Below are 26,692 nucleotides of genomic sequence, written 5' to 3'. Positions count from 1 at the left end.
CAAAGCAAAGATAATGGGAGGATAATTTTGACAAATGTGATAGACATAGTTTATATGTTTTTTATATGCAAATGAAATGAAATTACTGGAAAAAAACATGTAATCCAACCTGGGAGTCAAATAATCTGTCAGCAAGTAGATATGTTAGGAAAATCAGAAGAACAAGAAACCCAAATCCCAGAGCCCATGACAAAATCCAGTTCCTATTGCTCAATAGTTTGTTCTTTTTGAAGAAATTTGAAAACTTGTATTGTGGCTTAGCAGTGTACTTCAATAAAAGCAGAGCCCCACTAAGCTCCAGAATCTGAATGGTGAGAAGTGATAAGGCCTGCATTAGTGCATGAAAAGAGCTTGTTAAAAAGCTCTAGCAGAGGGTAAATTTAGACGATATAAAGGACCATTTATAGTGTATCACATAGAAACACAAGTTCCGGTTATCGGTTGATGCTCTATTGCAGAGCCCTAAAACTTCTGATGCATACACTGGACATGTGAACATAAAAGCACCATTTTAAAAATTAAAGCTATCCCCAAGCACAAGAAGTTACACGGCAAAGTGTAAACCTTAAAAAAACAACTTCCAATTCAGTCTTGCAGGACAAAAAAAGAATATTGTTGATCTATACCTATTAAAGCAATAATAATAATAAGAGTAAATCACCTATTTTGTCCTTTAAAGTTAGGGCATCAGTATCACCAATTCACCACCACATCTTCTAAAGATTAAGATCATCAAGTAATCCCTCTAAGTCAGAAATTAGGTGTTGCCACTTTAATCCTCAGTAAGACATGGTAATATATATTTGAACTACCAATTTGGTCATCAAACATTTTGAGTAAATAATGTGGTGACACATTAATTTCTCATGGGACTAATTTAACAACAAAAAAATCTTTATAGGATTAAGATTAAGATAGTACCACCTTGATATTTGGAGGACTTGGGGTTTACTCTAATCTATTCTATATTATAATTACAATTATTCAATTTGATGTACACATTTATTATTCTCAATTTACCCTCAATTGTTTTTTTTATTACTATCAATCCAGAAAAAAAGAAAGAAATATTATCAATCTCAAAACGTGGACAACATACAACATACTTAACTGAAAGGTGACCTCAGTTTGCCCCTTGTGATTATAAGAGATAAATAATAAAGGTGACCTCAGTTTGTGGGTCAACAACAGGTTGTCCATTAAATAGAGCAACCACGGATAAGCCTCCAAAGCTGAAAGGGATATGCAGAGTGAATACATAGAGTGCAAGATTGCTCAATACATTCCCTCTCTCCCATGGACTATCATCCTCTTGCAAGGTTGAGAATTCCTGTAATTTGGAATTAACATAAAGAACATAAAATATTAGATTCAATGGTTACATTAAAATTAGAGGGTCTCTGAGATGAGAAAGAATGAGCATGTTGTTTTCATACCTGAGAAAAAGGTGTGACGTGTTCTTTCCTATCGCAAAAGCACTTGAAATAGTTGTGTTGGGAGGGAGTGCTTCCCAATTGCAGTTTTTGTGAACATTTCAGGCTTTTGTTATCTGTGTTTGGGAGGTGAAAACACTGAAAGGGTATGGCCAACTCATGAGTGAGAAATTTAGCATAAGCAGATGGACACCCGACAACATTAATTTGCCTCTTGAATTGAGTCCTTATTGTTCATTCATTTATCTCACATCATAGTATTCCACGAGTCAGATTAAAGGTCTTTGGTTTGCGCCAAATTTTCATGCTTCAACACTTCAACAGGACCAGATCTTCAAACCTTTTCACAAGTGTGTGTTGTCTGTTACTTATTTTGCACGTTTTGGTCCGTGAGATGATTACCACTAGTGTGTGTTGTCTGTTACTTATTGCCTCATCTGCGTACTCTGGTCCATTGAATTAATCCAATCTATATTTTTCTTTACCATTATTGGTACGACTATGTCACGTCTAAAAATTGTGATTAATCTTTATAAATTATGAGTGTATAAAAGGTGGATTTTCTCTCAAAATACTATCTATTTCATACCCATTATGACTTGTGTCCACAATTATTTTGTTGGTTATTAATCTAATATAAGTTAATTGATTTTTTCAATTGGTTATTTACTCTTCATTACACAATTACAGCCAACTTATTCTATATATGGATATTTGTTAATTAAAAGAGTTAAATATGTTTTTAGTTTTGTAAGTTAATGTTTTCATTTTTAGTCCTATAAGTTCATTTTCTATTTTTAGTCTAAGTTTGTATCTTTTTAATATTTGTTCTTATAAGTTTTTTATTTATTTTTTATTTTAGTCCTTATAAATTTATGGTTTTTCAATTTTAATTATTTTAAAATTCTAATTCTTTAATTTTATAGTTTTTATAAATTTACATTTATAGAAAAAAATTAAAAAATATAAATTTATAAAGACTGAAAATGAAAAAATATCATATAAGAATTAAAACTAAAAAAACACAAATTTACACGAACTAGAATTAAATAAAATAATTACACGGATCAAAATTGAAAAAATACTAACTTAGAACCAAAAACATATTTGGGCTTAATTAACCGATTTTAATTTTTTTACGATGTCCAGAATAAAAAATTTTATATTAACCAATAAAAATTCATAATTAATCTGATTTATGGCTTTTAAAGTTAACAAATTTACTGGAAGTTTGTTTTTGGAAGACAATATAAATTTATTTTTACACTATTACTTCATGTTACTTATTCTTAATTTTGATATGTTATTCTCTTAGTCAACTAGAAATTATTTTGAATATAATTTTAAAATAAATATTATTAAAATTGATAATCTTTGAAAAATAATTTATAATTAAATAATAGTATAAAATAATAAAAATGTTACTGCATTATTATACACTTTTTTTTATTATACAATTATTTTTTAATTCATTATTATACAATTGTTGAACATTATTAGCTCATGAAATTAAAGAATATTTATTAAAACATTTTTATATTATTTTTTAAAAAATTAAATTTTTTAAAAATAATTAAAAATATTTAATAAAATTTATAATAATGCTTAACATGAATCTTAAAATTCCATTAAAAAAATCTGAATTTTAAAAAGTTGTTACATTCAATGTGTCTTAGTTTAAGACAACATACTTGTATATTCCAAATAAACAACAAAGTCACTGACAAATTCATATAAACTGAAGTATATATGCTATCAGTTATTTTTTCACTCAATACTCACGAATCATGGCGAAGGTGGCGATTGTTGAGCTCAATAGAAACTGTGCCAATACAGTGGAAGAGATAGTGAAAATGGAGAGAAAGATCTTTCCCAAGCACGAATCACTGGCTTCATTCTTTCACGATGAACTTAGAAAGAAAAACAGTGGGTTGCTTTATATTCACGTGAATGGCGTAATTGCAGGCTATGTCATGTATTCTTGGCCTTCTTCCTTGTACGGCTCCATCACAAAGCTCGCAGGTTCCAACCCCACTTCGTTTTCTTGCTTAGTTCTAAGTCACGGAATAATGGTTGCATTCAAAATTTCAAATTTCGTCTTTCCAATGTTAAATTTTATGCAGGCGTTGTAAATTAAGTTATGCCCATAACCTGTTTGATGAAATTTCCCAATTAAAAAGATGAAAGCTCTTTTACTACTTGGGAAGATGATAATAATGCGGTCTTATATGTAGCTCTCATCAACCTCAGATAGGCTGTTTTTGGTTCTGAAGAAAGGGAAATAGAGTAGATAGAAATGGAAGAGAAATAATTTGAAAAAAGAGAAATAGAGTACAAATAAAATTGAATGTTAGAGTTGTTTTGTTATGATTAACCCGTGGGTCCACAAAGTTCAAAATTAACTCTCTAATTTCTCTCTCATGCCAAACAACCGCACCTTATTTCCGTCTTTGCAAAAGCATTTTCGTCTTTCGTACCAAATACAGCCATAGTGAGAAGTGTTTTGAAAATCGGACAAACCATATCTGGTTGGACTGAAAAACTGTTGAACCAATATAGTGTCTAGTCTAAATAAATCACAAAAACAGCATTGAGGATAATTGGTCAAAGAATTGGAAAACTAACTAAACACCGGTTTATAGCGGGTCAATGAAAACTACTTTATACAACTTCCATTTGATTTTTTTTTTTTAAGAAAATGAAAAAGTTAACTTGATGCTGTTGATGAACATTTTTATATTAGTATATGGTTGAAACTTAGACTTAGTATTATGATATATTTGATTTGAAATTTTGTATGTAATTTAAATGTTAAAACTTACAAAATAATGTTTTTTTTTATAGTTTTTAAGACTATAAAATAATGATAGTAAGTATGCTTTAACTGGTTCAATGACCAGTTTAATTTTAGAAACGTTAATTGTATTGAATCTTCAATTTTTTGGTTACTCATAACATGGGTATGCCATAATTTGGTCTTGATAGTGAAGGAGCAATGGAGGGGACAAGGCCACGGAGAGGCTCTGTTGAAAGCAGGAATTGAGAAATGCAGGACAAGGAAAGTTTCGCGCATAATGCTTCATGTGGATCCCTTGAGGACTCCTGCAGTGAATCTTTACAAGAAACATGGTTTCCAAATTGACACTTTGGTTGAAGGGTACTACTCCTCAGATAGAGATGCCTATAGAATGTACTTGGACTTCGATTCAAGTTGAAGGAGAAATTAAAAATACATTTTACATATGACCAGTGGTTAATTTAAAAGAACAAATTTGTAACTCTGTGTATGGAGTCATGAAAGACAAGCATTTAATAAAGAGGGCTTGTGGTTTTACTATTGTTTTCCTTTTCCTAGCAGAAAATGAAGATCTATGTAATGTTTTTCAATTGCCTGTACTGCTACTACCTGTACATGCTTTTTCAGTGCAGGTAACATTGTGAAAATGTCTAAAAATGAAAGTATAGAAAGATTGATGATTAAAAAAGTGGAAATGCTAAAATAATTCTAAAAGTAACCAACTAACACTCTTTATTGATGGATGAAACATGTTTAGAATCACAAATTATAAGTCAATCTTATTAAGGAGTGAGCCTTCCAGTGAGAGTGTCATCATTTTGTATGTCACAATTTTTTTACTTGATAAACAAATGCTAATAAGTATTTTTAGATACGTATAGAGGTGTCAGAACAAGTCCGAATCATTGAGTCAACCCGACTCATCATGGATTTGGGCCAAATTAACTCACTTAATTCGTGAGTCTGGTAGGTTTGAGTAGGATTGGTCCACTTAACCCATTTAAATCATTTGAATTAATAAATGTCTTTGATGAAAAAAAAATATCATTTTTTTAAAAAAGAAAAATATTTTAATTTTTTATTTAGGATTTATTTTTACTTTTATACACTTGACAAGCCAACCCACCTAATTACCAACCATTGGTACCGGATTAATATTTTCACGACTCATTTAAGAATGAGTTGAGTTGGCTCAACCCATTTAATGTTCAACCTTTGGTAGACTAATTCGTGTGAGTTAAGTTGACCTATTTTAACCCCTTAGATAAATGTTAAGAAGTTAAAAATAATTTTTTTAATGCACTATGATTTTTATATAGAGGACTCATGTGGTAATTAATAATAAATAAATATGAATTTATACTTCTATTTTTTGTTGGAATAAGAGTATTCTAATATTAAAAATATCATGAAATTGATTTTCAAGTTAGCAGGGGAATAAAGTTTTTACTTCACACTGAAGTGAGTTTTATTTCTCTCAATAATATTTTTCCATACATACAATTGAAAAATAATATATATCTCACTAGAGTCTCTCATCTTCTATATAGGGGAGTAGTATAGTAATTTTAACATACGTGAAAAAAAGTGTAAAAAAAAGAATATCTCATGTGACATTTATTATTTTTCAAGGAAAAAAAAACTCTCTTGCTCGTGCAAGTTATAATACGAAAAATAAAATAGAAAATTTTCAAACGTTTGTTTTTTTTGAAAGATAAATGAAATGATGAATAAAACATTTAATACTGTTGCTGCCCAGGATCGAACTGGGGACCTTTAGTGTGTAAGACTAACGTGATAACCACTACACCACAGCAACTTTAATGTTATATCGTAAAACGAGAATAATATAATTTATTTAAAATATAATGATGGCACATGAAAAACTCAAAACCATAAAATAACTAAAAGAAGAAACTAATAACCTCTTCGCCCTCTTCGAATCCGTTGATCCGCATTCGAGCCCTAGATTTCAATCTAGGGTTTCATTGCACTCTAATTCCATATTCTAACTCTGCTTTCATTCGATTCAGGGGGAATTAAATTGTTTCTATATTTTTTTTTCAATTTTTCACAAATTAGAAATCGATAAAGAAAATGGTGAGGGTGTTGAGAAGCTGCATTCAATCGACATTGAAGCTGGTAAACTCGGTAATTGGGATGGCCGGGCTAGCCATGATTCTATACTCCGCATGGATGATTAGGGTTTGGCAGAGGAAGATGGGTGAGCTTCCCTTTGGTCACGATTCTGATTACCCACCTCCGTGGTAAAATTGTCTTTTATTTTTCTTCCTTTTTTTTTTTTTTTTGTTTTTCTAGCTTCTTTTTTCGTTGTGTGGATGAGTGAGAAACTTTAGACTTCGGTTGACCCGTGGCAAATAAGATTTGAGCATAGAAAAATGTTTTAAAAATACAATGATATTATTATTTGATATTATGGTGCTATTTGATTTTTTTTATTATTATTGTTTTGATATTAAAGCGTTAAATGGAAGATAATGTTTTAGGAAACCAGACGATTTAATTGTGAAAGAGAGAATTGTTTATCGGGGGAGTTGTGTTTGACATTATAATGTTATACAATTTGAGAATATAATTTAAATGACTTTTGGGAATACAGTTTTGCATTCTGTCCACTTGCAAGCTGTTAATGGAATTAAGAGAACCAGGAAACATATTAAGTATAAGCCGGAGTTTTGGAGCAGGATTCGGGTTCTGGCTTAGGATATGGATATGTTTAAGGTTTTAAATTGTGGTTTTTGTAATAATCCTTGATATTGTGGAAAGTTTATTGTGGTCGTAGAAACTCCAACAACTTTGATGTTAGACGCAGATGCCATTTTTTAAAACCTTGATATTCATTTTGTGAGGTACACTGGTTGGTACTTTGTATGCTTCAAATCTTTTGAAGATGATTTTTATTTTTTGGTGGTTTGGGGGGTGGGGTGTTCTCACACTGATTGCTTATTTTTGTATACTTTTTGAGAAATAATCGTGTCCAAAGTCCAAACACTGTATTTCCTTCTTTGATTCTTCTTTACATTATTAAGTTTTCTGATCTGTATGTATGGACAGATTGTTAACAAATTGTTTTTTTTTTTCTGCAATCAGGTTCATTTACACATTTCTTGGGCTTGGAGTTGCGTTCTGTGTAATCACTTGTTTAGGTCATGTTGCTGCTGAAACTGCTAATGGCTGTTGCCTGTATTTGGTATCCTTTTCTTTAATCTACCATTATATTTCAATCTATGATGCACGGATACAGGCACTATTATCGGATATGTTTCTGATACAATGCAAGGATATGACACTTCTAAAAACTTAGGTTGTAACTATGGCATGATACAACATAAAATATATATGAAATTTATAGATTACTCTTAACAAATATTTTTAACCATTTTCTTAAAATCTAAATTCGAGACTTTTAATTTTAAGCATTAAATGCATTAAGGAAAATATGTTTTAATATGATAAAATAAATAAGGTTATAAGGTAGCCATTATTAGCTAACAATTAAAATAAGGAAATGATTACTGTTTAATGTATTTATCTATTGATCCCCTGTGTACTTAATGATTTTGGCATTTTTCACTTAATTTCATTTCTGATAAGTATTAATCAAACACCATTGATAATTTTCACTGCTGAAACTTTTAATTTTCTGCACTGAAATAGAGACTTCTAATTATTAATTGCTAGTGCATGGTAAGAAAACATATTTTAATAAAATAAATGATACAATAATATTTTAAGATAACTATAATCATTTAATAATTTTTTTTATCAGTGCATTTAATAATTTAAACAAGGGAAAGTTCACTGTTGAATGTATTCATTGATTTCCTGTGTACTGAATTATTTTTGCACTTTTCACTTAATTTCACTTTTGGTAAATATTAAACAAGCCCCAATAATATTTTTTTAGTGATGAAACTTTTAATTTTATGTACTGAATTGAGCTTTCAAGCAGCCTAAACAGTAGTAGCATTGTGTTCAATTGCAAAAACATCTCGTTATGTGGTCATTAAGTCATTTAGGCACTGTTGACCTTGACTGCTTACAGTATATAGTATTTGTTGTTTTGCTTATCATGCTGGAGGCTGCAGTAACTGTTGATGTATTTGTAAACCAGGACTGGGAGAAGGTATTGTATATAAAGAACTTTCTCAGTAATGTTTTTGTTAAATTCAATACTTCTGTAGTCTTCTCTTCCTGTGACATATATGTGTTAAACCATTATCTGATCCATTCAAACATGGAAATTGGAATCAGGACTTCCCAAAGGACCCCTCCGGGAGTTTTGATCAGTTCAAGAATTTTATCAGGTCAAATTATGAGATGTGCAAATGGGTAGGCCTGTCACTTGTTTCTGTACAGGTGAATCTCCCTCTTCTCTGTGTGACACTAGTATAACAATTTACGACACAATTACTGTAGAAGCCTAATCACCTAATGTTGAAAATTCTTCCCACTTCCTAGTTGATTATAATATACAAGTTTTCAACACATTCAAGTTATTTAGTTCAAGAGAATTTTGTATTCAGGTTTTCAAGATTGTCTAAGTAGCTTCTTCCTTCTCTTTTGTGAATAAAGCATACTAAGAAAACTATGGCTAATGATCGGAAAATACTGAGTTTTAAAACAATATTTATTGCTTTCTCTAAGCAAGTTTGGGGGACCTGTTGTATGTGAGACTAACACGATAAGCACTACACAGCAGCAACTTTCTTCTTTTGTACACATCTCTTTCACACTGTCAAGATCAGGTTTTATCTTTTTAAAAAAATGGAAAAAGAAAATATCGGCTTTTGTCGTTTGTTTCTAAGTGCATCCTGTTATGTTTGTCCTTTATATATACTTTATATGTTTTGTTTAGTTATTTGTAATTTGGATGCATATTTTACGATTAAGGGATTGATAAAGGTAATACTCCTGTTGTGGATGAGATCTGAACCAATTATTCTATCTGTATAATTACTTAATTAGTATGTATAACACAAATATGTGGTGGGCAAAATATCTTCATGAAGGATGCGTTCTGTTTTATATATGGACTGCTATTTGTATCAGTTATCTCAGCTGCATATTATCAGTTATCAACGTGTCAGCATATAGCAGGGATGGTTTTATCAGATTTGATGTTTTCATCTTTATGAGTTTGTATTTTTAGTGTTTTTGGGTGGGTTATGAGCCAGTAAGGAGACTGATGTTATATGTTTTGCTATTTTTGGTTATACATGGGGGATGTAGGTAATGGTCGTGCTTTTGTTTGCAGTAAGATGTCTGGTCTTTGCTTTTGATGTATTATGTTTTGGATCATTCAAGGCACATCTTGCGATTCAGATGGTTTTAATAAATTTGATTGTCTTTTCAAAAAAAAAAAAAAAAACTTAATTAGGATGTTAAACAACTGGCAACTAGTACAATGTCTACTGTTTTTCTAATACATTTGTTCTGTCAGTACAGTACCTGGTCAGCTAGTGCATATTTCTTGTGCTTTGTTACATATTTCTCTGACTACTACTTGGTTAATGAATGATGTATTAATGGATGGCTGTCTGTGCTGCTAACAAGCAGGGACTCTCTTTATTATTGGCAATGATACTCAAAGCACTAGGGCCACATCAATATTATGACAGTGATGATGAATATGCTCCTGACAGGGTGCCACTCTTGAAGAATGCTCCACCTCATTATGTTGTTGATCCAGGATATGCACATGGAAATGATACATGGAGGAGACAAGGTAGAAAAGATTGGAATTCTTTAATTGATCATAGTTTTCTTATTCTAGCTATCTTGGATTTCCTTTATCATTTATTTTCACTAGTCTGTTTCAAATACCTATTATCATGCATCAGCCTTATTCTTAAATGGTTTGAAGAGGCAAGTAGACCGTACTTCGATTTATACTACAATTTATGAATTTGAAAATGGTTATGTATTAGATAAATCTATATCATTTTTTTTTGAAGATTTTATATGCAATCTATAGCATTTATGTTAGCAATATTGATTTTCTTCATTCCTCTTTTTTTAAACTTGTTTAGAAATTAGAACATTAATCTCTGCTAATGATGCTTTTTTTGCATGATATTGATTTAACTTTAATGTTAACATTATTCTGTCAGTGGTAAGATACTTTATGAAATATCTGTTTGATTTTATATAGTCACTATTTATTAGTTACCTTGGTGGAATAAGTCTTGCTTTGTTTTTCTTTGGTGAATACTTGGTTATTGTTTTATTGTACATTAGTCAGCATGTTGAACCTTAGCTCTTGCTTGCACTTTTCTCTTTTTAAATGGAAGTTTCCTTTTTAATCAGAGAAATAGGGTAAGGCCAATGCTTTCAACTGAACCTTGACGTTTGGAGCCATGGAAGGTAGGAGAGGTAGTCCTTTCGGATGCCAGTTGGCTTAGAAAAAGGACTTGTATGCTGGAGATGGATTAGCTATTGGATTAATGGGTATGGGAGAAACAAGTGCTTATTGTGACCCTTGCATCTGTTACACCAATTTCATACAGTTATGAGCAAAATATTTTTTTTTTATTTCTTTTTTGGTGAATGAACGTATGTATCATTATGATTCCTGTCTGTATATAGTAAATAAAATCCTCTTCATGATAGACCCCCCCCCCCCCCCCCCCCTGTATCTTCTGTTAACAGTATCTCAGAAGTTGCCTAAAAAAAATCTCCGAGAAGTTGGATCCATGGATATGAACAAATATTCTTTTGTTTATCCTGGTTACTGATCATTCAACTGTTTGGTGCCGGTGCATTTAGGCAAAAACACGATTGTCCTTTTCTTTTTTGTGCGTTTTTACTTTTTAAAGTTCAAAGACTTGAGAGATTCGGATTATAAACTTCATTTCATCACTTGATCAAATGGAGATGAAATTGATTTCCTACAGGTGTCGTTGCGAGCTTAAAAAAAAACAAACAGAAAAATCTTGTTTTTGAATGTTCATTAGACATAGACACTTGTGTTTTTCTTTCTAATTAGTGTAATTAGACAAATGAATAAAACATCTAATGATTCTAAAATGTTTCATCAACGGTTGTTAAATTAACAAAAAAATCTAATGATTTTAAAATATAGAAGCAGTTTTTTTATAAAAACAAAAATTTACATTTAATCAAATTAATGAATGTTGTGAAATTAAAATTTCAATCTAGCGGTTTACAATTTGTTAGATATTTATGGAATTTTGATAAAATAACTAATAAATATTTAACTATGTTATATTGTTGTAGTAACTGCTGACTCTATATTTGATTGGTCTCTTTACCTATTGCTTGTAATTGTTTAAATTATTTACAATTGTTGGGGTTATATATATATATATATATATAACTCCTGGATGTTTGTCATATATAAAGTGTGTGTATAGAACCAATATTGATTTATTTCAAATAATAACAACAACATTCATTTTTCTCTGTGCCTTGTGTTTGTGTGTGATCATATTTTTCTAGTTTTGATCTTGCTTTGTAGTATCATAGTTCTTGAACCAACAAGTGGCGTTGTCTGTGGAAAAAAATGCAAAGGTTAACAAGATCATTCAAGAAATGGCAACGAAGTTTGACATTAAGAAGTTCTTTGGCTCCAATGACTTTGGACTATGGAAGATCAAAATGGAAGCAATCTTGATTCAACAAGGATGTGATGAAGTATTGAAAGGGGAGTTGAACATGCCGCCAACCTTGACGCATGCAAAGAAGAAAAGTATTATTGACAAGGCCAGGAGTGCAATCATACTGTGCCTTGGTGATAAGGCACTAAGGGAGGTTGCAAAGGAGAAAACTGCGGCTGGGATATGGGCAAAGTTGGAATCCCTGTACATGACCAGGTCTTTGGCCCATAGGTTGTGTCTCAAACAACAACTCTATTCATTCAAGATGGCAGAAACAAGGACGATCGAGGAACAACTCGCAGAATTCAACAAGAACATTGATGATCTTGAGAATATCGGAGTGAAACTAGAAGATGAAGATAAAGTTATCATTCTTCTAAATGCTTTACCTAAAACCTTTGAGCACTTTAGAGATGCTCTTCTGTATGGGAAGGATCAGCTAAATACCTTGGAGGAGGTGGTCACCTCAATTCAAACCAAAGAATTCCAAAAACTCCAAGATTCAAAGATTACAGAGGAGGTGTCATCTGGTCTAGCAGCAATGAAGGGAAAAGGAAAGAAGGGATAAGGTAAATGGAAGAAGTCAAGGCCTGAAACCAAGAAGCGGGTCCGATGTTTCAAATGTCAAAAGGTTGGCCATATCAAGAAGCACTGCCCTAAGAAAGGTACCAAGGCCTCTCGGGTTACTGAAACTGCAGATGTTGCAAAAGCTTATGAAGGATATGAATCTGCTGGGGTCTTGGTGGCTTCATCTGATGATTCACAGAAGAGTTGGGTCATGGACTCAAGATGCACATACCATATGTGTCCTGTAAAGGATTACTTCGAGGATCTTGAACAAAAAGAGTATGGAACAGTACTCCTTGGGAACAACAAGGCTTGCAAGGTGCATGGCATTGGGACTGTCAGACTGAGAATGTTTGACAACAGGGAAATGCTGCTGTAAGATGTGAGGTACAATCCAGAACTCAAGAGAAACCTTATCTCTATAAGCATGTTTGATCTTATAGGATACATTACAAAGGTTGAGAATGGGATAATGAAGGTGTCTACTGGAGCCTCAATCATTGCTAAGGGAAGGCGAAGCAATGGGCTATACATCCTGGAAGGATCCACAGTAATTGGACAAGCATCTGTTGCAAGTCAAACAATGGAAGATAAGTCTAAATTGTGGCAGTTGCAGCTAGGCCACATCAGTGATAAGTCTAAATTGTGGCACCTTCTGATGGGTGATAAACTCCACAAATTGGAGTTTTGTGACCAGTATGTCTTGGGAAAATCTCACAGGGTGAAATTTGGGACAGGTAAGCGCACCTCAACCAAACCTTTTGAGTATGCTCATGCAGATCTATGGGGACCATTTAGGATCCAAACACATGGGGGTGGATCCTATTTCTTGAGCATTATCCATGACTATTCAAGAAGAGTATGGGTCTACATCCTAAGGAACAAAGCTGAAACATCTCAGAAGTTCAAGGAATGACGTACTTGATAACTGCTAAATAATAGTGAATTAATAGTGGAAAATCGGTCTAAAATTAACTTAGAATTAATTATTTAGCATTTATTTATGCTTAATTTGGAAAGATTTATTTAATTTCGAATTTTGATTGCAGATGTGAAAAAAGGAGGTACAACAAGCAAAAAGGAGCAGAAATAAAGGAAAAAAAAAGAAGAAAATCAGAAAAAGCCCAAGCCCAAGTTTGCACCTATAAATAAGAGGGCCAGCCTAGGAAAGCAGACACTTCTTGAGAACTCAGTTTTCAGACCTCTAGCACTCAGTTTTCACCCCCCTTCTCATTGTAAAGCCCTCATGACTATGAGTGGCTAATCCCCTAGCTAGGGCCTGGCAGGCCTAAAAAGCCAATGATGTATGGAGCATTTCAAGAGTTATCAATAAAAAGAGGAATTCCCTCCAGGTTCTTTTATTTATCTACCGTTCTTTCTTTTTACATCCTGTATCTCAGAACTTGCTTTCTATTAGGGTTTAGTCCACTCGGGAGAGGATAAAGCCTAATTAGGGGTAAGGAATGAATACTTGAATCTGTTTTAAGGGTTAGGCCACTCGGGAGAGGGTAACGCTTAAGAGAACACTAAAAGGAAGAAATTATTGGGTTATCTTTTATAGGGTTTTCCTTTCAGGTTCTTTTATCTGCTTTTCTTTCTTATTTATTCTGCATTTCAAACTTTATTTTCTGTTAGTCTTTAGGCCACTCGGGAGAGGGTAAAGCCTAATTAGGGATAAGGAATGAATGCGTGAATCGGTTATAAGGGTTAGGCCACTCGGGAGAGGGTAAAGCCTAATTAGGGATAAGGAATGAATGCGTGAATCGGTTATAAGGGTTAGGCCACTCGGGAGAGGGTAACGCTTAATAGAACAATAAAAGAAAGAAATCATTGGGTTAGCATGACTTAATGCCCCAATGCCCATGCTTTAGCAAACATCTAGAATGTAATCTTAATGCATCTTAGTTATTGAGTCTTCGCAAAGGGCATTTGGAAGATAGGTAATTAAGGTAGGCTTGTCATCATGAGGCATCAGTGGCAAGTTGATGGATAGATGTGGGGCAGAATTAGTTCACTGGTATTGATAATAGACAAATCCTGAATCCATATATCTAGGCTGATTAGGCTTGTTAGGTTTTAGCGATTTTACTATATAGACTTTATTCCCTATTTTATTGTTTGAAGTTTCTTATTTTATTGTTGGGTTTTCTTAGAAGTAGTTATTCTTATCTTTATGATATCTCAATTTAAATATTTTATCTTCTATTTTGATCTTTCAATCTTTTATCTTTTTCTTTTATCTTCTAATTTTATCTTTAAATATCTTATCTTTTCTTTTATCTTCTAATTTTATCTCTAAATATCTTATCTTTTCTTTACCTTATCTCTTATATTTCTTTATCTTTTATTTTAAATTCTTATCTCTTGCTTCTAAATTGGGGTTTGCATTAATCTAAGTACAAACAAAGTCCCTGTGGATTCGACACTCGGACTTCCGAGAACTTTACTACTTGTGACGATTTGGTACACTTGCCAACGAGTTAACAAGTTTTTGGCGCCGTTGCCGGGGATTTTGTTTTCGCATTTAAGTGTCATATTATCAGTTTGTAATTTGTTTCCCTCTTGGCCATTCTTTCCTTCACTGTTGGCCATTCTTTCTTTCACCCCTCCTCTTTCCCTTGGCCATTCTTTCTCTCACCACTCCTCTTTCCCCATTCTTTCCTTCTCCATAAATTACACGGGTATAAACTTGTGTTTTTATGCGAGGTAAATCTACTATCGTTCCCATAGACTTAGAAATCGAAGCTACCTGTCGGTGTAACAATGCCGCGAGAAGACAAAGGGAGCAAGACATAGATACTTCACCTCCTCTCTCTCCAAATCACGTTCAAATGGACGGAGAACCAGTACGTAGGGTTACATTAAAAGATTTCTGTCATACTACTACTCCTGAATTCTTCACAAGTATCACACCGCCAGAGGTTCAAGCCCCTAATATTTCGTACCCTCATTCTCTCATTCAGCTGATTCACGGGAACCTCTTCCATGGTCTCCCAAGTGAGGATCCTTATACGCATCTAGCCTCATTTATAGAAATATGCAACACGTTTAAGATAACGGGAGTTCCACCACAAGCGGTACGCCTCAGCCTCTTTTCTTTCTCGTTAGCGGGAGAGGCAAAAAGATGGTTGCATTCTTTTAAGGGCAACACCTTTAGGACTTGGGAAGAAGTTGTAGACATATTTCTGAAAAAGTACTTCCCTGAATCCAAGACAGCTGAAGGGAAGCTAGAAATCTCATCTTTCCATCAATTCCCAGATGAATCCCTTAGCGAGGCCTTAGAACGCTTCCACGGATTGTTAAGGAAAACGCCCACTCATGGATATAGCGAGCCAGTACAGTTAAACATCTTCATTGATGGATTACGACCTCAATCGAAGCAATTATTGGACGCATCCGCGGGAGGAAAAATCAAGTTAAAGACACCCGAGGAAGCGATGGAACTCATTGAGAACATGGCAGCGAGCGATCGGGCTATCCTTCGTGACCGTTCTCATGTCCCAACAAAGAAAAGCCTCCTAGAGCTTAGTACACAAGACGCAACTCTGGCACAACATAAGTTGATATCCAGACAATTAGAAGCTATTACGAAGACGCTTAACAAATTGCCCCAACAACTACAAGTAGTGAATATTTCTCATTCCCCTGTTTTGCAAGTAGAGGGATGTCCCACATGTGTAGGAACACATGAGCCTGGACAATGCGCAATCCAACATGAGCCCTCTCAAGAAATAAATTACATGGGCAATCCTAATCGCCAAGGTTTCCAAGGCTACTACCAAGGAAACCCGTCTGGATACAATAACGGATTGCCAAGATTTAACCAGGGAAGAAACTTTAACCGAGGCTCCGGCTGGAGAAATCAAGGAAATCAGTACAAGGAGCTTAGGCCTCAACCACCATACCAGCACCCTAGTCACGGTCCGAGTCAGCAAGAAAAGCCGTCTCTCAGTATAGAGGAAATGATCTTAAGTTTCACTCAGGAAACAAGGGCATTCATCCAGGAGACAAGGGCAAACACTCAGAAGACGAAGGCATTCAGTCAGGAGACAAGAGCGTTCATCCAGGAGACGAGATCACATCAAAAGAGCACATATGCAGCTATCAGAAACCTGGAGACACAATTGGGCCAGCTAGCCTAGGAAAGGGCTGAAAGGCCCACAAGAACTTTTGGGGCTAATACTGAGAAGAACCTAAGAGAAGAGAGTAAAGCGGTAGTGACTCGAGCACAAAAGAACTCTCAAGAAGCAAGAACGATGACAGAAGACGAGGAAACTGAGGATAAGAAAGAAAAAATTCAAGAGGAAGGGAAGCTAGAGGAAGAAGAGAAGGTGGTCTCATCACCTAAAACCAAGAGTCAAAAGGCAAGAGAAGCTAAGAAGGAAGAATCGCCAGTCTTGCCACAGGATCTTCCGTATCCTAAGGTGCCAACCAAGAAGAATAAAGAGCGCTACTTCAAGCGTTTCTTAGAAATATTTAAAGGACTGGAGATCACCATGGCATTCGGGGAAGCCTTATAACAGATGCCCCTCTACTCTAAGTTCATGAAAGACATCATCACTAAGAAGGGGAAATATATAGACAGCGAGAACATTGTAGTAGGAGGCAATTGTAGCGCGATCATTCAAAGGAAGCTACCTAAAAAGTTCAAGGACCTCGGAAGCGTTACCATCCCATGCACTATAGGAAAAGAAGCGGTAGATAAAGCCCTCATTGATCTAGGGGCAAGCATCAATTTGATGCCCTTATCAATGTGTCGACGAATTGGGAATCTGAAAATTGATCCCACTAGAATGACACTTCAATTGGCAGACCGCTCAATTACGAGACCATACGGGGTGGTAGAAGATGTCCTGGTCAAGGTTCGCCACTTCACTTTTCCGGTGGACTTTGTCATCATGGACATCGATGAGGACACAAAAATTCCCCTTATCTTAGGCAGACCCTTCATGTTGACTGCCAACTGTGTGGTAGATATGGGGAACGGAAGCTTGGAACTGAGTATTGACAATCAGAAGATCACTTTCGACCTTTTTAAAGCAATGAAGTATCCACGGGAAGGTTGGAAGTGCTTCAAGATAGAAAAGATTGACAGGGACGATAATATCAATATTCTGGATACACCACACACTTCACTGGAGAAAGCAATAGTAAATAAGATGGACTGTCTCACCAGTGAAGAAGAAGAGGATCTCAAGGCTTGCTTGGAAGACTTGGATCGGCAAGAAGTCATTCTTGAGAAAGAATCCTGTTTTGAGATATTAGAGAAAAAGGCTCTACCCGAGAAAAAGAAGGTTGAATTAAAGGTATTGCCTAAGCATTTAAAGTATGTTTTCTTGGAAGGTGACACCAAACCTGTAGTAATTAGTAATGCACTGACACAGGCAGAAGAGAACAGATTGGTGGACATCCTGAGGAAGCATAAGGAAGCAATCAGATGGCATATATCTGACTTGAAGGGAATCAGTCCTTCGTATTGCATGCATAAGATAATGATGGAGGACGATTACAAGCCTATTCGACAACCTCAGAGACGTTTGAATCCGACTATGAAAGAAGAAGTAAGGAAGGAAGTGCTTAAGTTGTTAAAGGCTAGACTCATATACCCTATCTCTGATAGAGGTTGGGTCAGTCCGGTACAAGTGGTCCCCAAGAAAGGTGGAATGACAGTCGTGAAGAATGAAAAGAATGATCTAATACCCACACGAATTGTCACGGGCTGGCGGATGTGCATTGACTACCGCAAGTTAAACGAAGCCACCCGGAAGGACCATTTTCCTTTGCCCTTCATGGATAAGATGTTCGAAAGACTTGCAGGGCAAGCATACTACTGTTTCTTGGACGGATACTCAGGTTATAATCAAATCGCGGTGGATCCCAGGGATCCGGTAAAGACAGCCTTTACATGCCCTTATGGTGTTTTTGCTTATAGGCGAATGCCATTCGGATTGTGTAATGCACCAGCTACATTTCAAAGGTGCATGCTGTTCATATTCTCAGATATGGTGGAGAAGAGTATCAAAGTTTTCATGGACGACTTCTCAATTTTTGGGCCCTCGTTCGACACTTGTTTTGGATAATTTAGAAAAGGTATTACAAAGGTGTGTCAAAACCAACTTGGTATTGAACTAGGAAAAGTGCCAATTTATGGTTCGAGAGGGTATTGTTTTGGGTCACAAGATCTCATGTAAAGGCATAGAAGTTGACCCAGCAAAGATAGACGTCATCGAGAGGTTGCCACTACCACTGAATGTCAAAGGCGTCAGAAGTTTCCTGGGGCATGCTGGCTTTTATAGGAGGTTCATTAAGGACTTCTCAAAAATCGCCAAGCCCCTAAGTAATCTGCTGAACAAAGATGTAGCCTTTAAGTTTGATAAAGATTGTTCAGCAGCGTTCCAGACACTGAAGCATAAGCTCACCACGGCACCAGTAATGATTGCCCCAGATTGGAGCAAGGATTTTGAATTGATATGTGATGCTAGCGACTATGCAGTAAGTGCAGTTCTGGGACAAAGGCATGACAAGGTTTTTCACGCCATATATTATGCCAGCAAGGTCCTAAACGAGGCGCAATTAAATTATGCCACTATAGAGAAGGAGATGCTGGCCATTGTTTTTGCCTTAGAAAAGTTTCGGTCTTACTTGATAGGATCAAGGGTCGTCATTTTCACTGACCATGCCGCCATCAAGCATTTGCTAGCTAAGGCGGATTCAAAGCCGAGATTAATTAGATGGGTCCTGTTGCTACAAGAATTTGATATCACCATCAAGGATAAAAGAGGATCCGAAAACGTAGTGGCTGACCATTTATCCAGATTGAAGAACAAGGAGATCACCAAGGAGGAACCAGAGGTAAAAGGCGAATTCCCTGACGAATTCCTCTTACAAGCCGACACTCGACCTTGGTTTGCAGACATGGCCAACTATAAAGCCACCGGGATCATCCAGAAGAATTTAATTGGAATCAGAAGAAGAAATTCTTGCATGATTCACGCTTCTATGTCTGGGATGATCCTCATTTATTCAAGGCAGGGGCTGATAATTTACTAAGAAGATGTGTTACGAAGGAAGAAGCGCGAAATATTCTTTGGCACTACCACAGTTCACCCTATGGTGGTCATCACAATGGGGACAGAACGGCGGCAAAAGTGCTACAATCAGGTTTTTTCTGGCCCTCCATTTTTAAAGATGCCCACGAGTTCGTGCGTTATTGCGATAGATGCCAAAGAACAGGGGGAGTCTCACGAAGGAATGAAATGCCATTACAAAATGTAATGGAAGTTGAGATTTTTGACTGCTGGGGCATAGACTTCATGGGGCCTCTTCCTTCTTCATACGGGAATGTCTACATCTTGGTAGCTGTGGATTACGTCTCCAAATGGGTGGAGGCCATAGCCACACCAAAAGATGATGCCAGGGTAATGATCAAGTTCTTGAAGAAGAACATCTTTTCCCGTTTTGGAGTCCCAAGAACTCTGATTAGCGATGGGGGCACGCATTTTTGTAACCATCATCTGAGAAAAGTCCTGGAGCAATACAATGTACGACATAAGGTAGCTACACCTTATCATCCGCAAACAAATGGCCAAGCAGAGATATCTAACAGAGAGCTGAAACGAATCCTTGAAAAGACAGAAGCATCATCAAGGAAGGATTGGGCCTTGAAGCTCGATGACACACTCTGGGCCTACAGGACAGCATTTAAGACTCCCATTGGCTTATCACCCTTTCAGCTAGTATATGGGAAGGCATGCCACCTACCAGTAGAATTGGAGCATAAAGCATATTGGGCTTTTAAATTCCTAAACTTTGATAATAGGGCATGCAGAGAGAAGAGGAAGCTGCAGTTACTGGAATTGGAAGAAATGAGGTTGAATGCTTATGAATCATCTAGGATTTACAAGCAGAAGACTAAGGCGTATCACGATAAGAAGTTACAAAAGAAAGAATTCCAGCCAGGGCAGCAGGTATTACTCTTGAACTCCAGGTTGAGACTCTTCCCAGGAAAGCTGAAGTCAAAGTGGTCAGGACCGTTCATTATTAAAGAAATCAGATCTCACGGAGCAGTAGAATTAGTGGACCCTCGAGCAGAAAATTATGAGAAGAAATGGATCGTCAACGGACAGCGCTTAAAGATCCATAATGGAGGACAATTAGAGAAGTTGACGACCGTCGTGCATTTAAAAGATCCTTGAAAGAAGCTCTATGTCTAGCTAAAGACATTAAACTAAGCATTGGTTGGGAGGCAACCCAACATTTTATTATAGGTATTTATGTTCTGTCCTTATTTTGCAATTGTTATTTTCTGTTTTGTTTTTTTTCTTAAAAAAAAAAAAACACAGGGCCCAAATAGGTGCAAACAGCAAACAGGAGGGGTACCAATAGCAACTTGAAGTGGGCTGCACGAAGCCACGCGCTAAGTGCCCAGGTAAGTTTTTAAAATTTGAATTTTTGAATCTGAGGGGCAACCAAGGGACGCTTCCCTTGGTGCGCTTAGCGGCCACATGCGCACTAAGCGCGCACGTCATAAATTCGGGGGAGTTATCGAAACCCCCAAACCCCTCAGTTGCCTCCAGGGGGGCTTTTCTAATTTGAGAAACTCTCGTTTCTCTCTTCTTCTACGCTTTCACTCTCTTTACACCCTTCTCTCTCTGCATTCTCTTCTTACCCACATATCTCTTGTGCCTTTTTCACGTAGTTTTGCAGATGGATCCGTCGCTCACGACTCCAGAGGCCTATCGTCAGCAGGTCGCCTGGCCAGGAGACCAACCCTCCACTGACAGGGGGGAATGGCCTTCTGGAGTTGCTGCTGAGGATCCTGTAGTTGATGAGGACCTCATGGCTGGCGCTGATTGGGGCCCATGGGCAGATTTGGGAGGCGGCGTAGGACATTAGTTTATTTAGTTTTATTTTTCTTTATGTTTTTGTTTCATGTTTTATGTTTATGTTTATGTTCTTATGTTTTAGGTTTCTAGTTTAAGTTATTTTGTCATACTTGTAGCTTGTGTTCAAAATGAAAAGCAGTGGTAATATTATTAGATTTGAGCATATGAGTGAATAAATAAATTGCATGATAACTTGAGAAATGACAATTTTGAGTTTGTTCTGAAAGGTCCAACACTTGAAAGGCTACTAGTCATTGGAAAACACTAGTCTTGGAAGCAAAAGTCAGATCAAGGAATGAAACATGATTCACAGAAAAGGAAAGGTTAGCTTGATGGAATGAAGACACATCTGGTACACTAATACTGAATTTATCCCGATGAGAGTGTGACCTTAATTGTGAGAGAAAATGCCTATTTTTAAACTTTTAGTTTTGCATCATTCTTGGACTGTTAAAATTAGTTACTTAAGGTGGATATGATCAAGGCCATGTTTGTTTTATTTCACCCACTCAGCCAAAAAGCTAACCCAACATAATTTTATCCCTTGCACCCATATTGAGCCGAAAGAATTATAATGATTTATTCTGAGTAGAACCCTAAGCCAAGAAATTCATATTCCTGACCTTGTGTAGGATTCTAAGAGAGCAGTAGGGTTCTAAATGATAATAAGGCCTTAATTTGGGGGAGTTTGAACAAATGGGTAAAGTAGCCAAGGAAATAGCACACACTAGAACACCTCTAAATAATTGTGAGCCCATTGTTATTATTATGCTTATTATTGAAAAAAAAGAAAAAAAAAGAAAAAAAAAAGAAAAGAAAAAAAAGGGAAAAAGAAATATATATATATATATATATATATATATATATATATATATATATATATATATAATAAATAAAAAGGGCAAGAATGAAAAAGAGAGGTGTCAGTGGAAAGTGCTAAAGGCAAAAAGGGGCTTAAAGTGGGAAATAGGTCTTGACAAGAATTTAAATTTTTGGAATGCATGCTCTCTTATAATCTTATATTTTGAATTTCCAAGAAAAACCATGATTCTTTGTTAGTCAGGCCCCATTACAAGCCATAAAAGTCCTTAGTGATCCACCGAAGGTAATTAAGACTAACCTTAACTGAGATGAAGTACAAAACTCTTGAGTTTTATTTACAGGTTGTTAAAATTGCAAACACTTGACCAGACACTTGTGAGCAGAGAGAAACACCAGCTTTGTAAGGAAGTAAGGCAAGCCGGACCTGTTGGAATTCCAGATAATTGACTTGTTTCTGCTCTCGTGTTTATGCTTTTATTTTAAGATCATGACAGATGCAAAGAGACCAATCAAAGGACCAAGGAATTGAAGTCATGGAGAGTGTTGGAATGATTGGAACTTACTTGAGGAAATTTTTGCTTAAGAATGGAATAATTTTATTCTTCTTATTTGCTTGGGGGATTTTGATAACTGCTAAATAATAGTGAATTAATAGTGGAGAATCGGTCTAAAATTAACTTAGAATTAATTATTTAGCAGTTATTTATGCTTTAATTTGGAAAGATTTAATTAATTTCGAATTTTGATTGCAGATGTGAAAAAGGGAGGTACAACAAGCAAAAAGGAGTAGAAATAAAGGAAAAAAAAGAAGAAAATCAGAAAAAGCCCATACCCAAGTTTGCACCTATAAATAAGAGGGTCAGCCTAGGAAAACAGACACTTCCTGAGAGCTCAGTTTTCAGACCTCTAGCACTCAGTTCTCTCCTTTTCCTTCCCTTTTCTTATATTCTTATTATCTTTCTTTCACCCCCTTTCTCATTGTAAAGCCCTCATGACTATGAGTGCCTAGCTAGGGCCTGGCAGGCCTAAAAAGCCAATGATGTATGGAGCATTTCAAGAGTTATCAATAAAAAGAGGAATTCCCTCCAGGTTCTTTTATTTATTTACCGTTCTTTCTTTTTACATCCTGTATCTCGGAACTTGCTTTCTGTTAGGGTTTAGTCCACTCGGGAGAGGGTAAAGCCTAATTATGGGTAAGGAATGAATACTTGAATCTGCTTTAAGGGTTAGGCCACTCGGGATAGGGTAACACTTAAGAGAACACTAAAAGGAAGAAATTATCGGGTTATCTTTTAGAGGGTTTTCCTTCCAGGTTCTTTTATCTACTTTTCTTTCTTATTTATTCTGCATTTCAAACTTTATTTTCTGATAGTCTTTAGGCCACTCGGGAGAGGGTAAAACCTAATTAGGGATAAGGAATGAATGCGTGAATCAGTTTTAAGGGTTAGGCCACTCGGGAGAGGGTAACGCTTAATAGAACAATAAAAGAAAGAAATCATTGGGTTAACATGACTTAATGCCCCAATGCCCATGCTTTAGCAAACATCTAGAATGTAATCTTAATACATCTTAGTTATTGAGTCTTCGCAAAGGGCATTTGGAAGATAGGTAATTAAGGTTGGCTTGTCATCGTGAGGCATCAGGGGCAAGTAGATGGATAGATGTGGGGCAGAATTAGTTTGTTGCTATTGATAACAGACAAATCCAGAATCCATATATCTAGGCTAATTAGACTTGTCAGGTTTTAGCGATTTTAATATATAGATTTTATTCCCTATTTTTATTGTTGGTTTTTCTTAGAAGTAGTTATTCCTTATTTTACTGTTGAGTTTTAGGAGTAAGTATTTAGGCTTAGTAGATTTAGATTTTATTTATTTGAATTTCGTAGAAGTAGTTATCTTTATCGCAATTTAAATATTTTATCTTCTAATTTTATCTTTTAATCTTATCTTTAAATCTTTTATCTTATCTTATCTATTATCTTTATCTTTTATTTTAAATTTCTTATCCTTTGCTAGATTTAGATTATATTTACTTTTATATGCTAAATTTACAATTTACAAACTGAAAAGTACTTCACATAAGTGTAACAAAATCCCCATGGTATGACACTCGGCTTACCGAGAGATTATTACTACGAGCGATTTGGTACACTTGCCAAAGAGCTAACAATACTCAAATTGAAAATTAGCAAGGAACCAAGCTAAAGGTGCTAAAGACAGACAATGGGCTTAAATTTGTCTCAGATCAATTCAATACTTTTTGCACACATCATGGAATCAAGAGGCACAAAACAGTACCCCTCAACAAAATGGCCTTGCAGAAAAGATGAATAGAACCATCCTAAAAAGAGTGACATGCATGCTTCTTGGAGCAGGTTTGCCCAAGGTTTTATGGGGAGAAGTTGCAAACACAGTTGTGCATTTGATCAACAGGAGTCCATCGATCATCTGCCCTTGAATACAAAACACCAATGGAGGTTTGGAGTGGAAGTCCAGTAGATTACTCTAACCTAAGGGTTTTTGGAGCCTTGGCATATGCATATGTCAAGAAGGACAAGTTGGATGCTCGAGCTGTAAGATGTCTATTTCTTGGGTATGTTGAAGGAGTCAAGGGTTACAGGCTGTGGAGGTTGGATCCAAAACCTTCCAAGCTCATCATCAACAAAGATGTGACATTTAATGAGACAAGAATGCGAATGTATTCTGAAAACTCAGAATGTGGAAAGGAGAAAACTCACATTAAGGTGGAGCCTTTTACTGATAAGGTGCAGGAAAACACTTAGATAAATCCAATTATTGACCTAGACAATACAACAGAGGAAACTGGACACTCAGTTTCAAATTTGAGGAGATCAGATCATGCCATTAATGATTACCAATTGGTTCGTGATAGGGAAAGGAGAATTCCTAAACCAAACCGAAAGCTTGGTCAAGCTGATCTCATCTGCTATGCTTTAACAGCAACTGAGGAAATTAAAGGATCAGCAAAACCAAGGAATTTCAAGGAGGCACATGAAAGTGAGGAGAGACAACTTTGGCTTCATGCAATGAAAGAAGAACTTGAGGTACTCAGGAAGAACAATACCTGGAGGCTTGTGGAACTACCTAAGGGACAGAAGGTAGTTGGTGGCAAGTCGATCTTCAAAAGGAAAGGTGAAATTCTCGGGGTTCAGAAGACAAGATACAAGGCAAGGTTGGTGGCTAAAGGATTTACTCAAGTTGAGGGTGTGAATTACAATGAGATATTTGCACCTGTGGTAAAGCACTACTCTATCAGAATCTTGATGTCAATTGGCAACCAGTTCAAGCTACACCTAGAACAATTGGATGCCAAGACAACCTTCTTACATGTAGACTTGGAGGAAACCATTTACATGAGGCAACCAAAAGGCTTTGCTGTGGATGATAGGGTATGCCTCTTGCAAAAATCCTTATATGGCTTGAAACAAAGCCCAAGGCAATGGTACAAGAAATTTGATGATTTCTTGATAAAGATGGAGTTCAAGAGATGCAGCTATGATAGTTGTGTTTATGTTCTGCACCAGGAGAATTATCTATATCTCCTAATGTATCTAGATGATATTTTGGTGGCTAGTTGCAACAAATGTATGATCAATGACCTAAAGTCAAGGATGAACTCAGAATTCGAGATGAAGGATCTTGGGGAAGCTAGACGAATCCTTGGTGTTGATATTAAAAGAGATTAGCTGAAAGGAACTTTGCTATTATCCCAACAAGCCTATATGCAGAAGGTAGTGGAGAGGTTTAGGATGCATTAGTCCAAACCTGTGAGCACACCTTTGGGGTAGCACATGAAGTTCTCGAAAAGCCAAGGTCCAATATCAGATGATGATAGGAAGAAGATGGATACAGTTCCCTGTACTAGTGGGGTTGGAAGCATCATGTATGGAATGGTCTGTACAAGACCAGACTTGGCTCATGCTGTGAGTGTTGTCAGCAGGTTCATGGTGGAACCTGGTCAAGCACACTGGGAGGCTTTAAAGTGGATATTGAGATATATAAATGGAAGTTTGGACTCAGGCTTACTGTATCATAAAAACTCTCAAGGTGGAACAGTAATTGAAGGGTTTGTGGATGCAGATTTTGCAAGGTGCTTGGACACAAGGAAATCATTGTCAGGATATATGTTTACTTTGTTTGGAACTGCAGTTAGCTAAAAATCAAACCTTCAGTCAATTGTAGCTTTATCCACCACTAAAGCTGAGTATAATGCCTTGGCTGAAGGAGTGAAACAAGGTCTATGGCTGAAAGGGATGCTACATGAATTGGGGATTGAACAAGAGACTATCTAGATACATTGTGATAGCCAAAGTGCTATTCATTTGGCCAATCATCAAATGTACCATACAAGGACCAAACACATTGATATAAAGCATTACTTCATTCGTGAAGTGGTGGAATAAGGAGCAATCAAAATAGTGAAGATTACATCTAAAGACAATCCAACTAATATGTTAACTAAATCCCTGCCAAGGGATAAATTTGAGAAATGCTTAAGCTTGGTTGGATTTGACTGAGATTAGTG

At 35.9% G+C, this 26,692-nt stretch overlaps 3 protein-coding genes and 1 non-coding gene across 4 annotated transcripts; 3 read left to right on the top strand and 1 right to left on the bottom strand.

Moving 5' to 3' along the window:
* The first annotated feature begins 3,139 nt into the window (after positions 1-3,139).
* LOC100808090 (mycothiol acetyltransferase) lies at positions 3,140-4,767 on the top strand. The gene is made up of 2 exons (XM_003539870.5): positions 3,140-3,455; positions 4,419-4,767. Exons 1-2 carry the CDS (start codon positions 3,221-3,223, stop codon positions 4,646-4,648), a joined length of 465 nt encoding a protein of 154 aa, XP_003539918.1. The 5' UTR covers positions 3,140-3,220; the 3' UTR covers positions 4,649-4,767.
* Positions 4,768-5,976: 1,209 nt separating this feature from the next.
* On the bottom strand, positions 5,977-6,049 carry TRNAV-UAC (transfer RNA valine (anticodon UAC)). The gene has a single exon. It is a non-coding gene; the product is annotated as a tRNA-Val (tRNA).
* A 92-nt stretch (positions 6,050-6,141) lies between these two features.
* On the top strand, positions 6,142-10,862 carry LOC100806660 (tetraspanin-19). Its single transcript, XM_003539867.5, has 6 exons — positions 6,142-6,497; positions 7,342-7,441; positions 8,297-8,377; positions 8,506-8,610; positions 9,811-9,979; positions 10,561-10,862. The coding sequence occupies exons 1-6, from the start codon at positions 6,328-6,330 to the stop codon at positions 10,566-10,568; spliced, it is 633 nt and encodes a 210-aa protein (XP_003539915.1). The 5' UTR covers positions 6,142-6,327; the 3' UTR covers positions 10,569-10,862.
* Positions 10,863-15,268: 4,406 nt separating this feature from the next.
* On the top strand, positions 15,269-16,579 carry LOC102659673 (uncharacterized). The gene has a single exon (XM_006593010.1). The coding sequence runs from the start codon at positions 15,269-15,271 to the stop codon at positions 16,577-16,579; it is 1,311 nt and encodes a 436-aa protein (XP_006593073.1).
* Positions 16,580-26,692: the final 10,113 nt, after the last annotated feature.

The sequence above is a fragment of the Glycine max genome, chromosome 12, assembly GCF_000004515.6.
Source record: "Glycine max cultivar Williams 82 chromosome 12, Glycine_max_v4.0, whole genome shotgun sequence".
NCBI lineage: Eukaryota > Viridiplantae > Streptophyta > Magnoliopsida > Fabales > Fabaceae > Glycine > Glycine max.
This window is presented reverse-complemented; position numbering and strand designations above follow the sequence as displayed.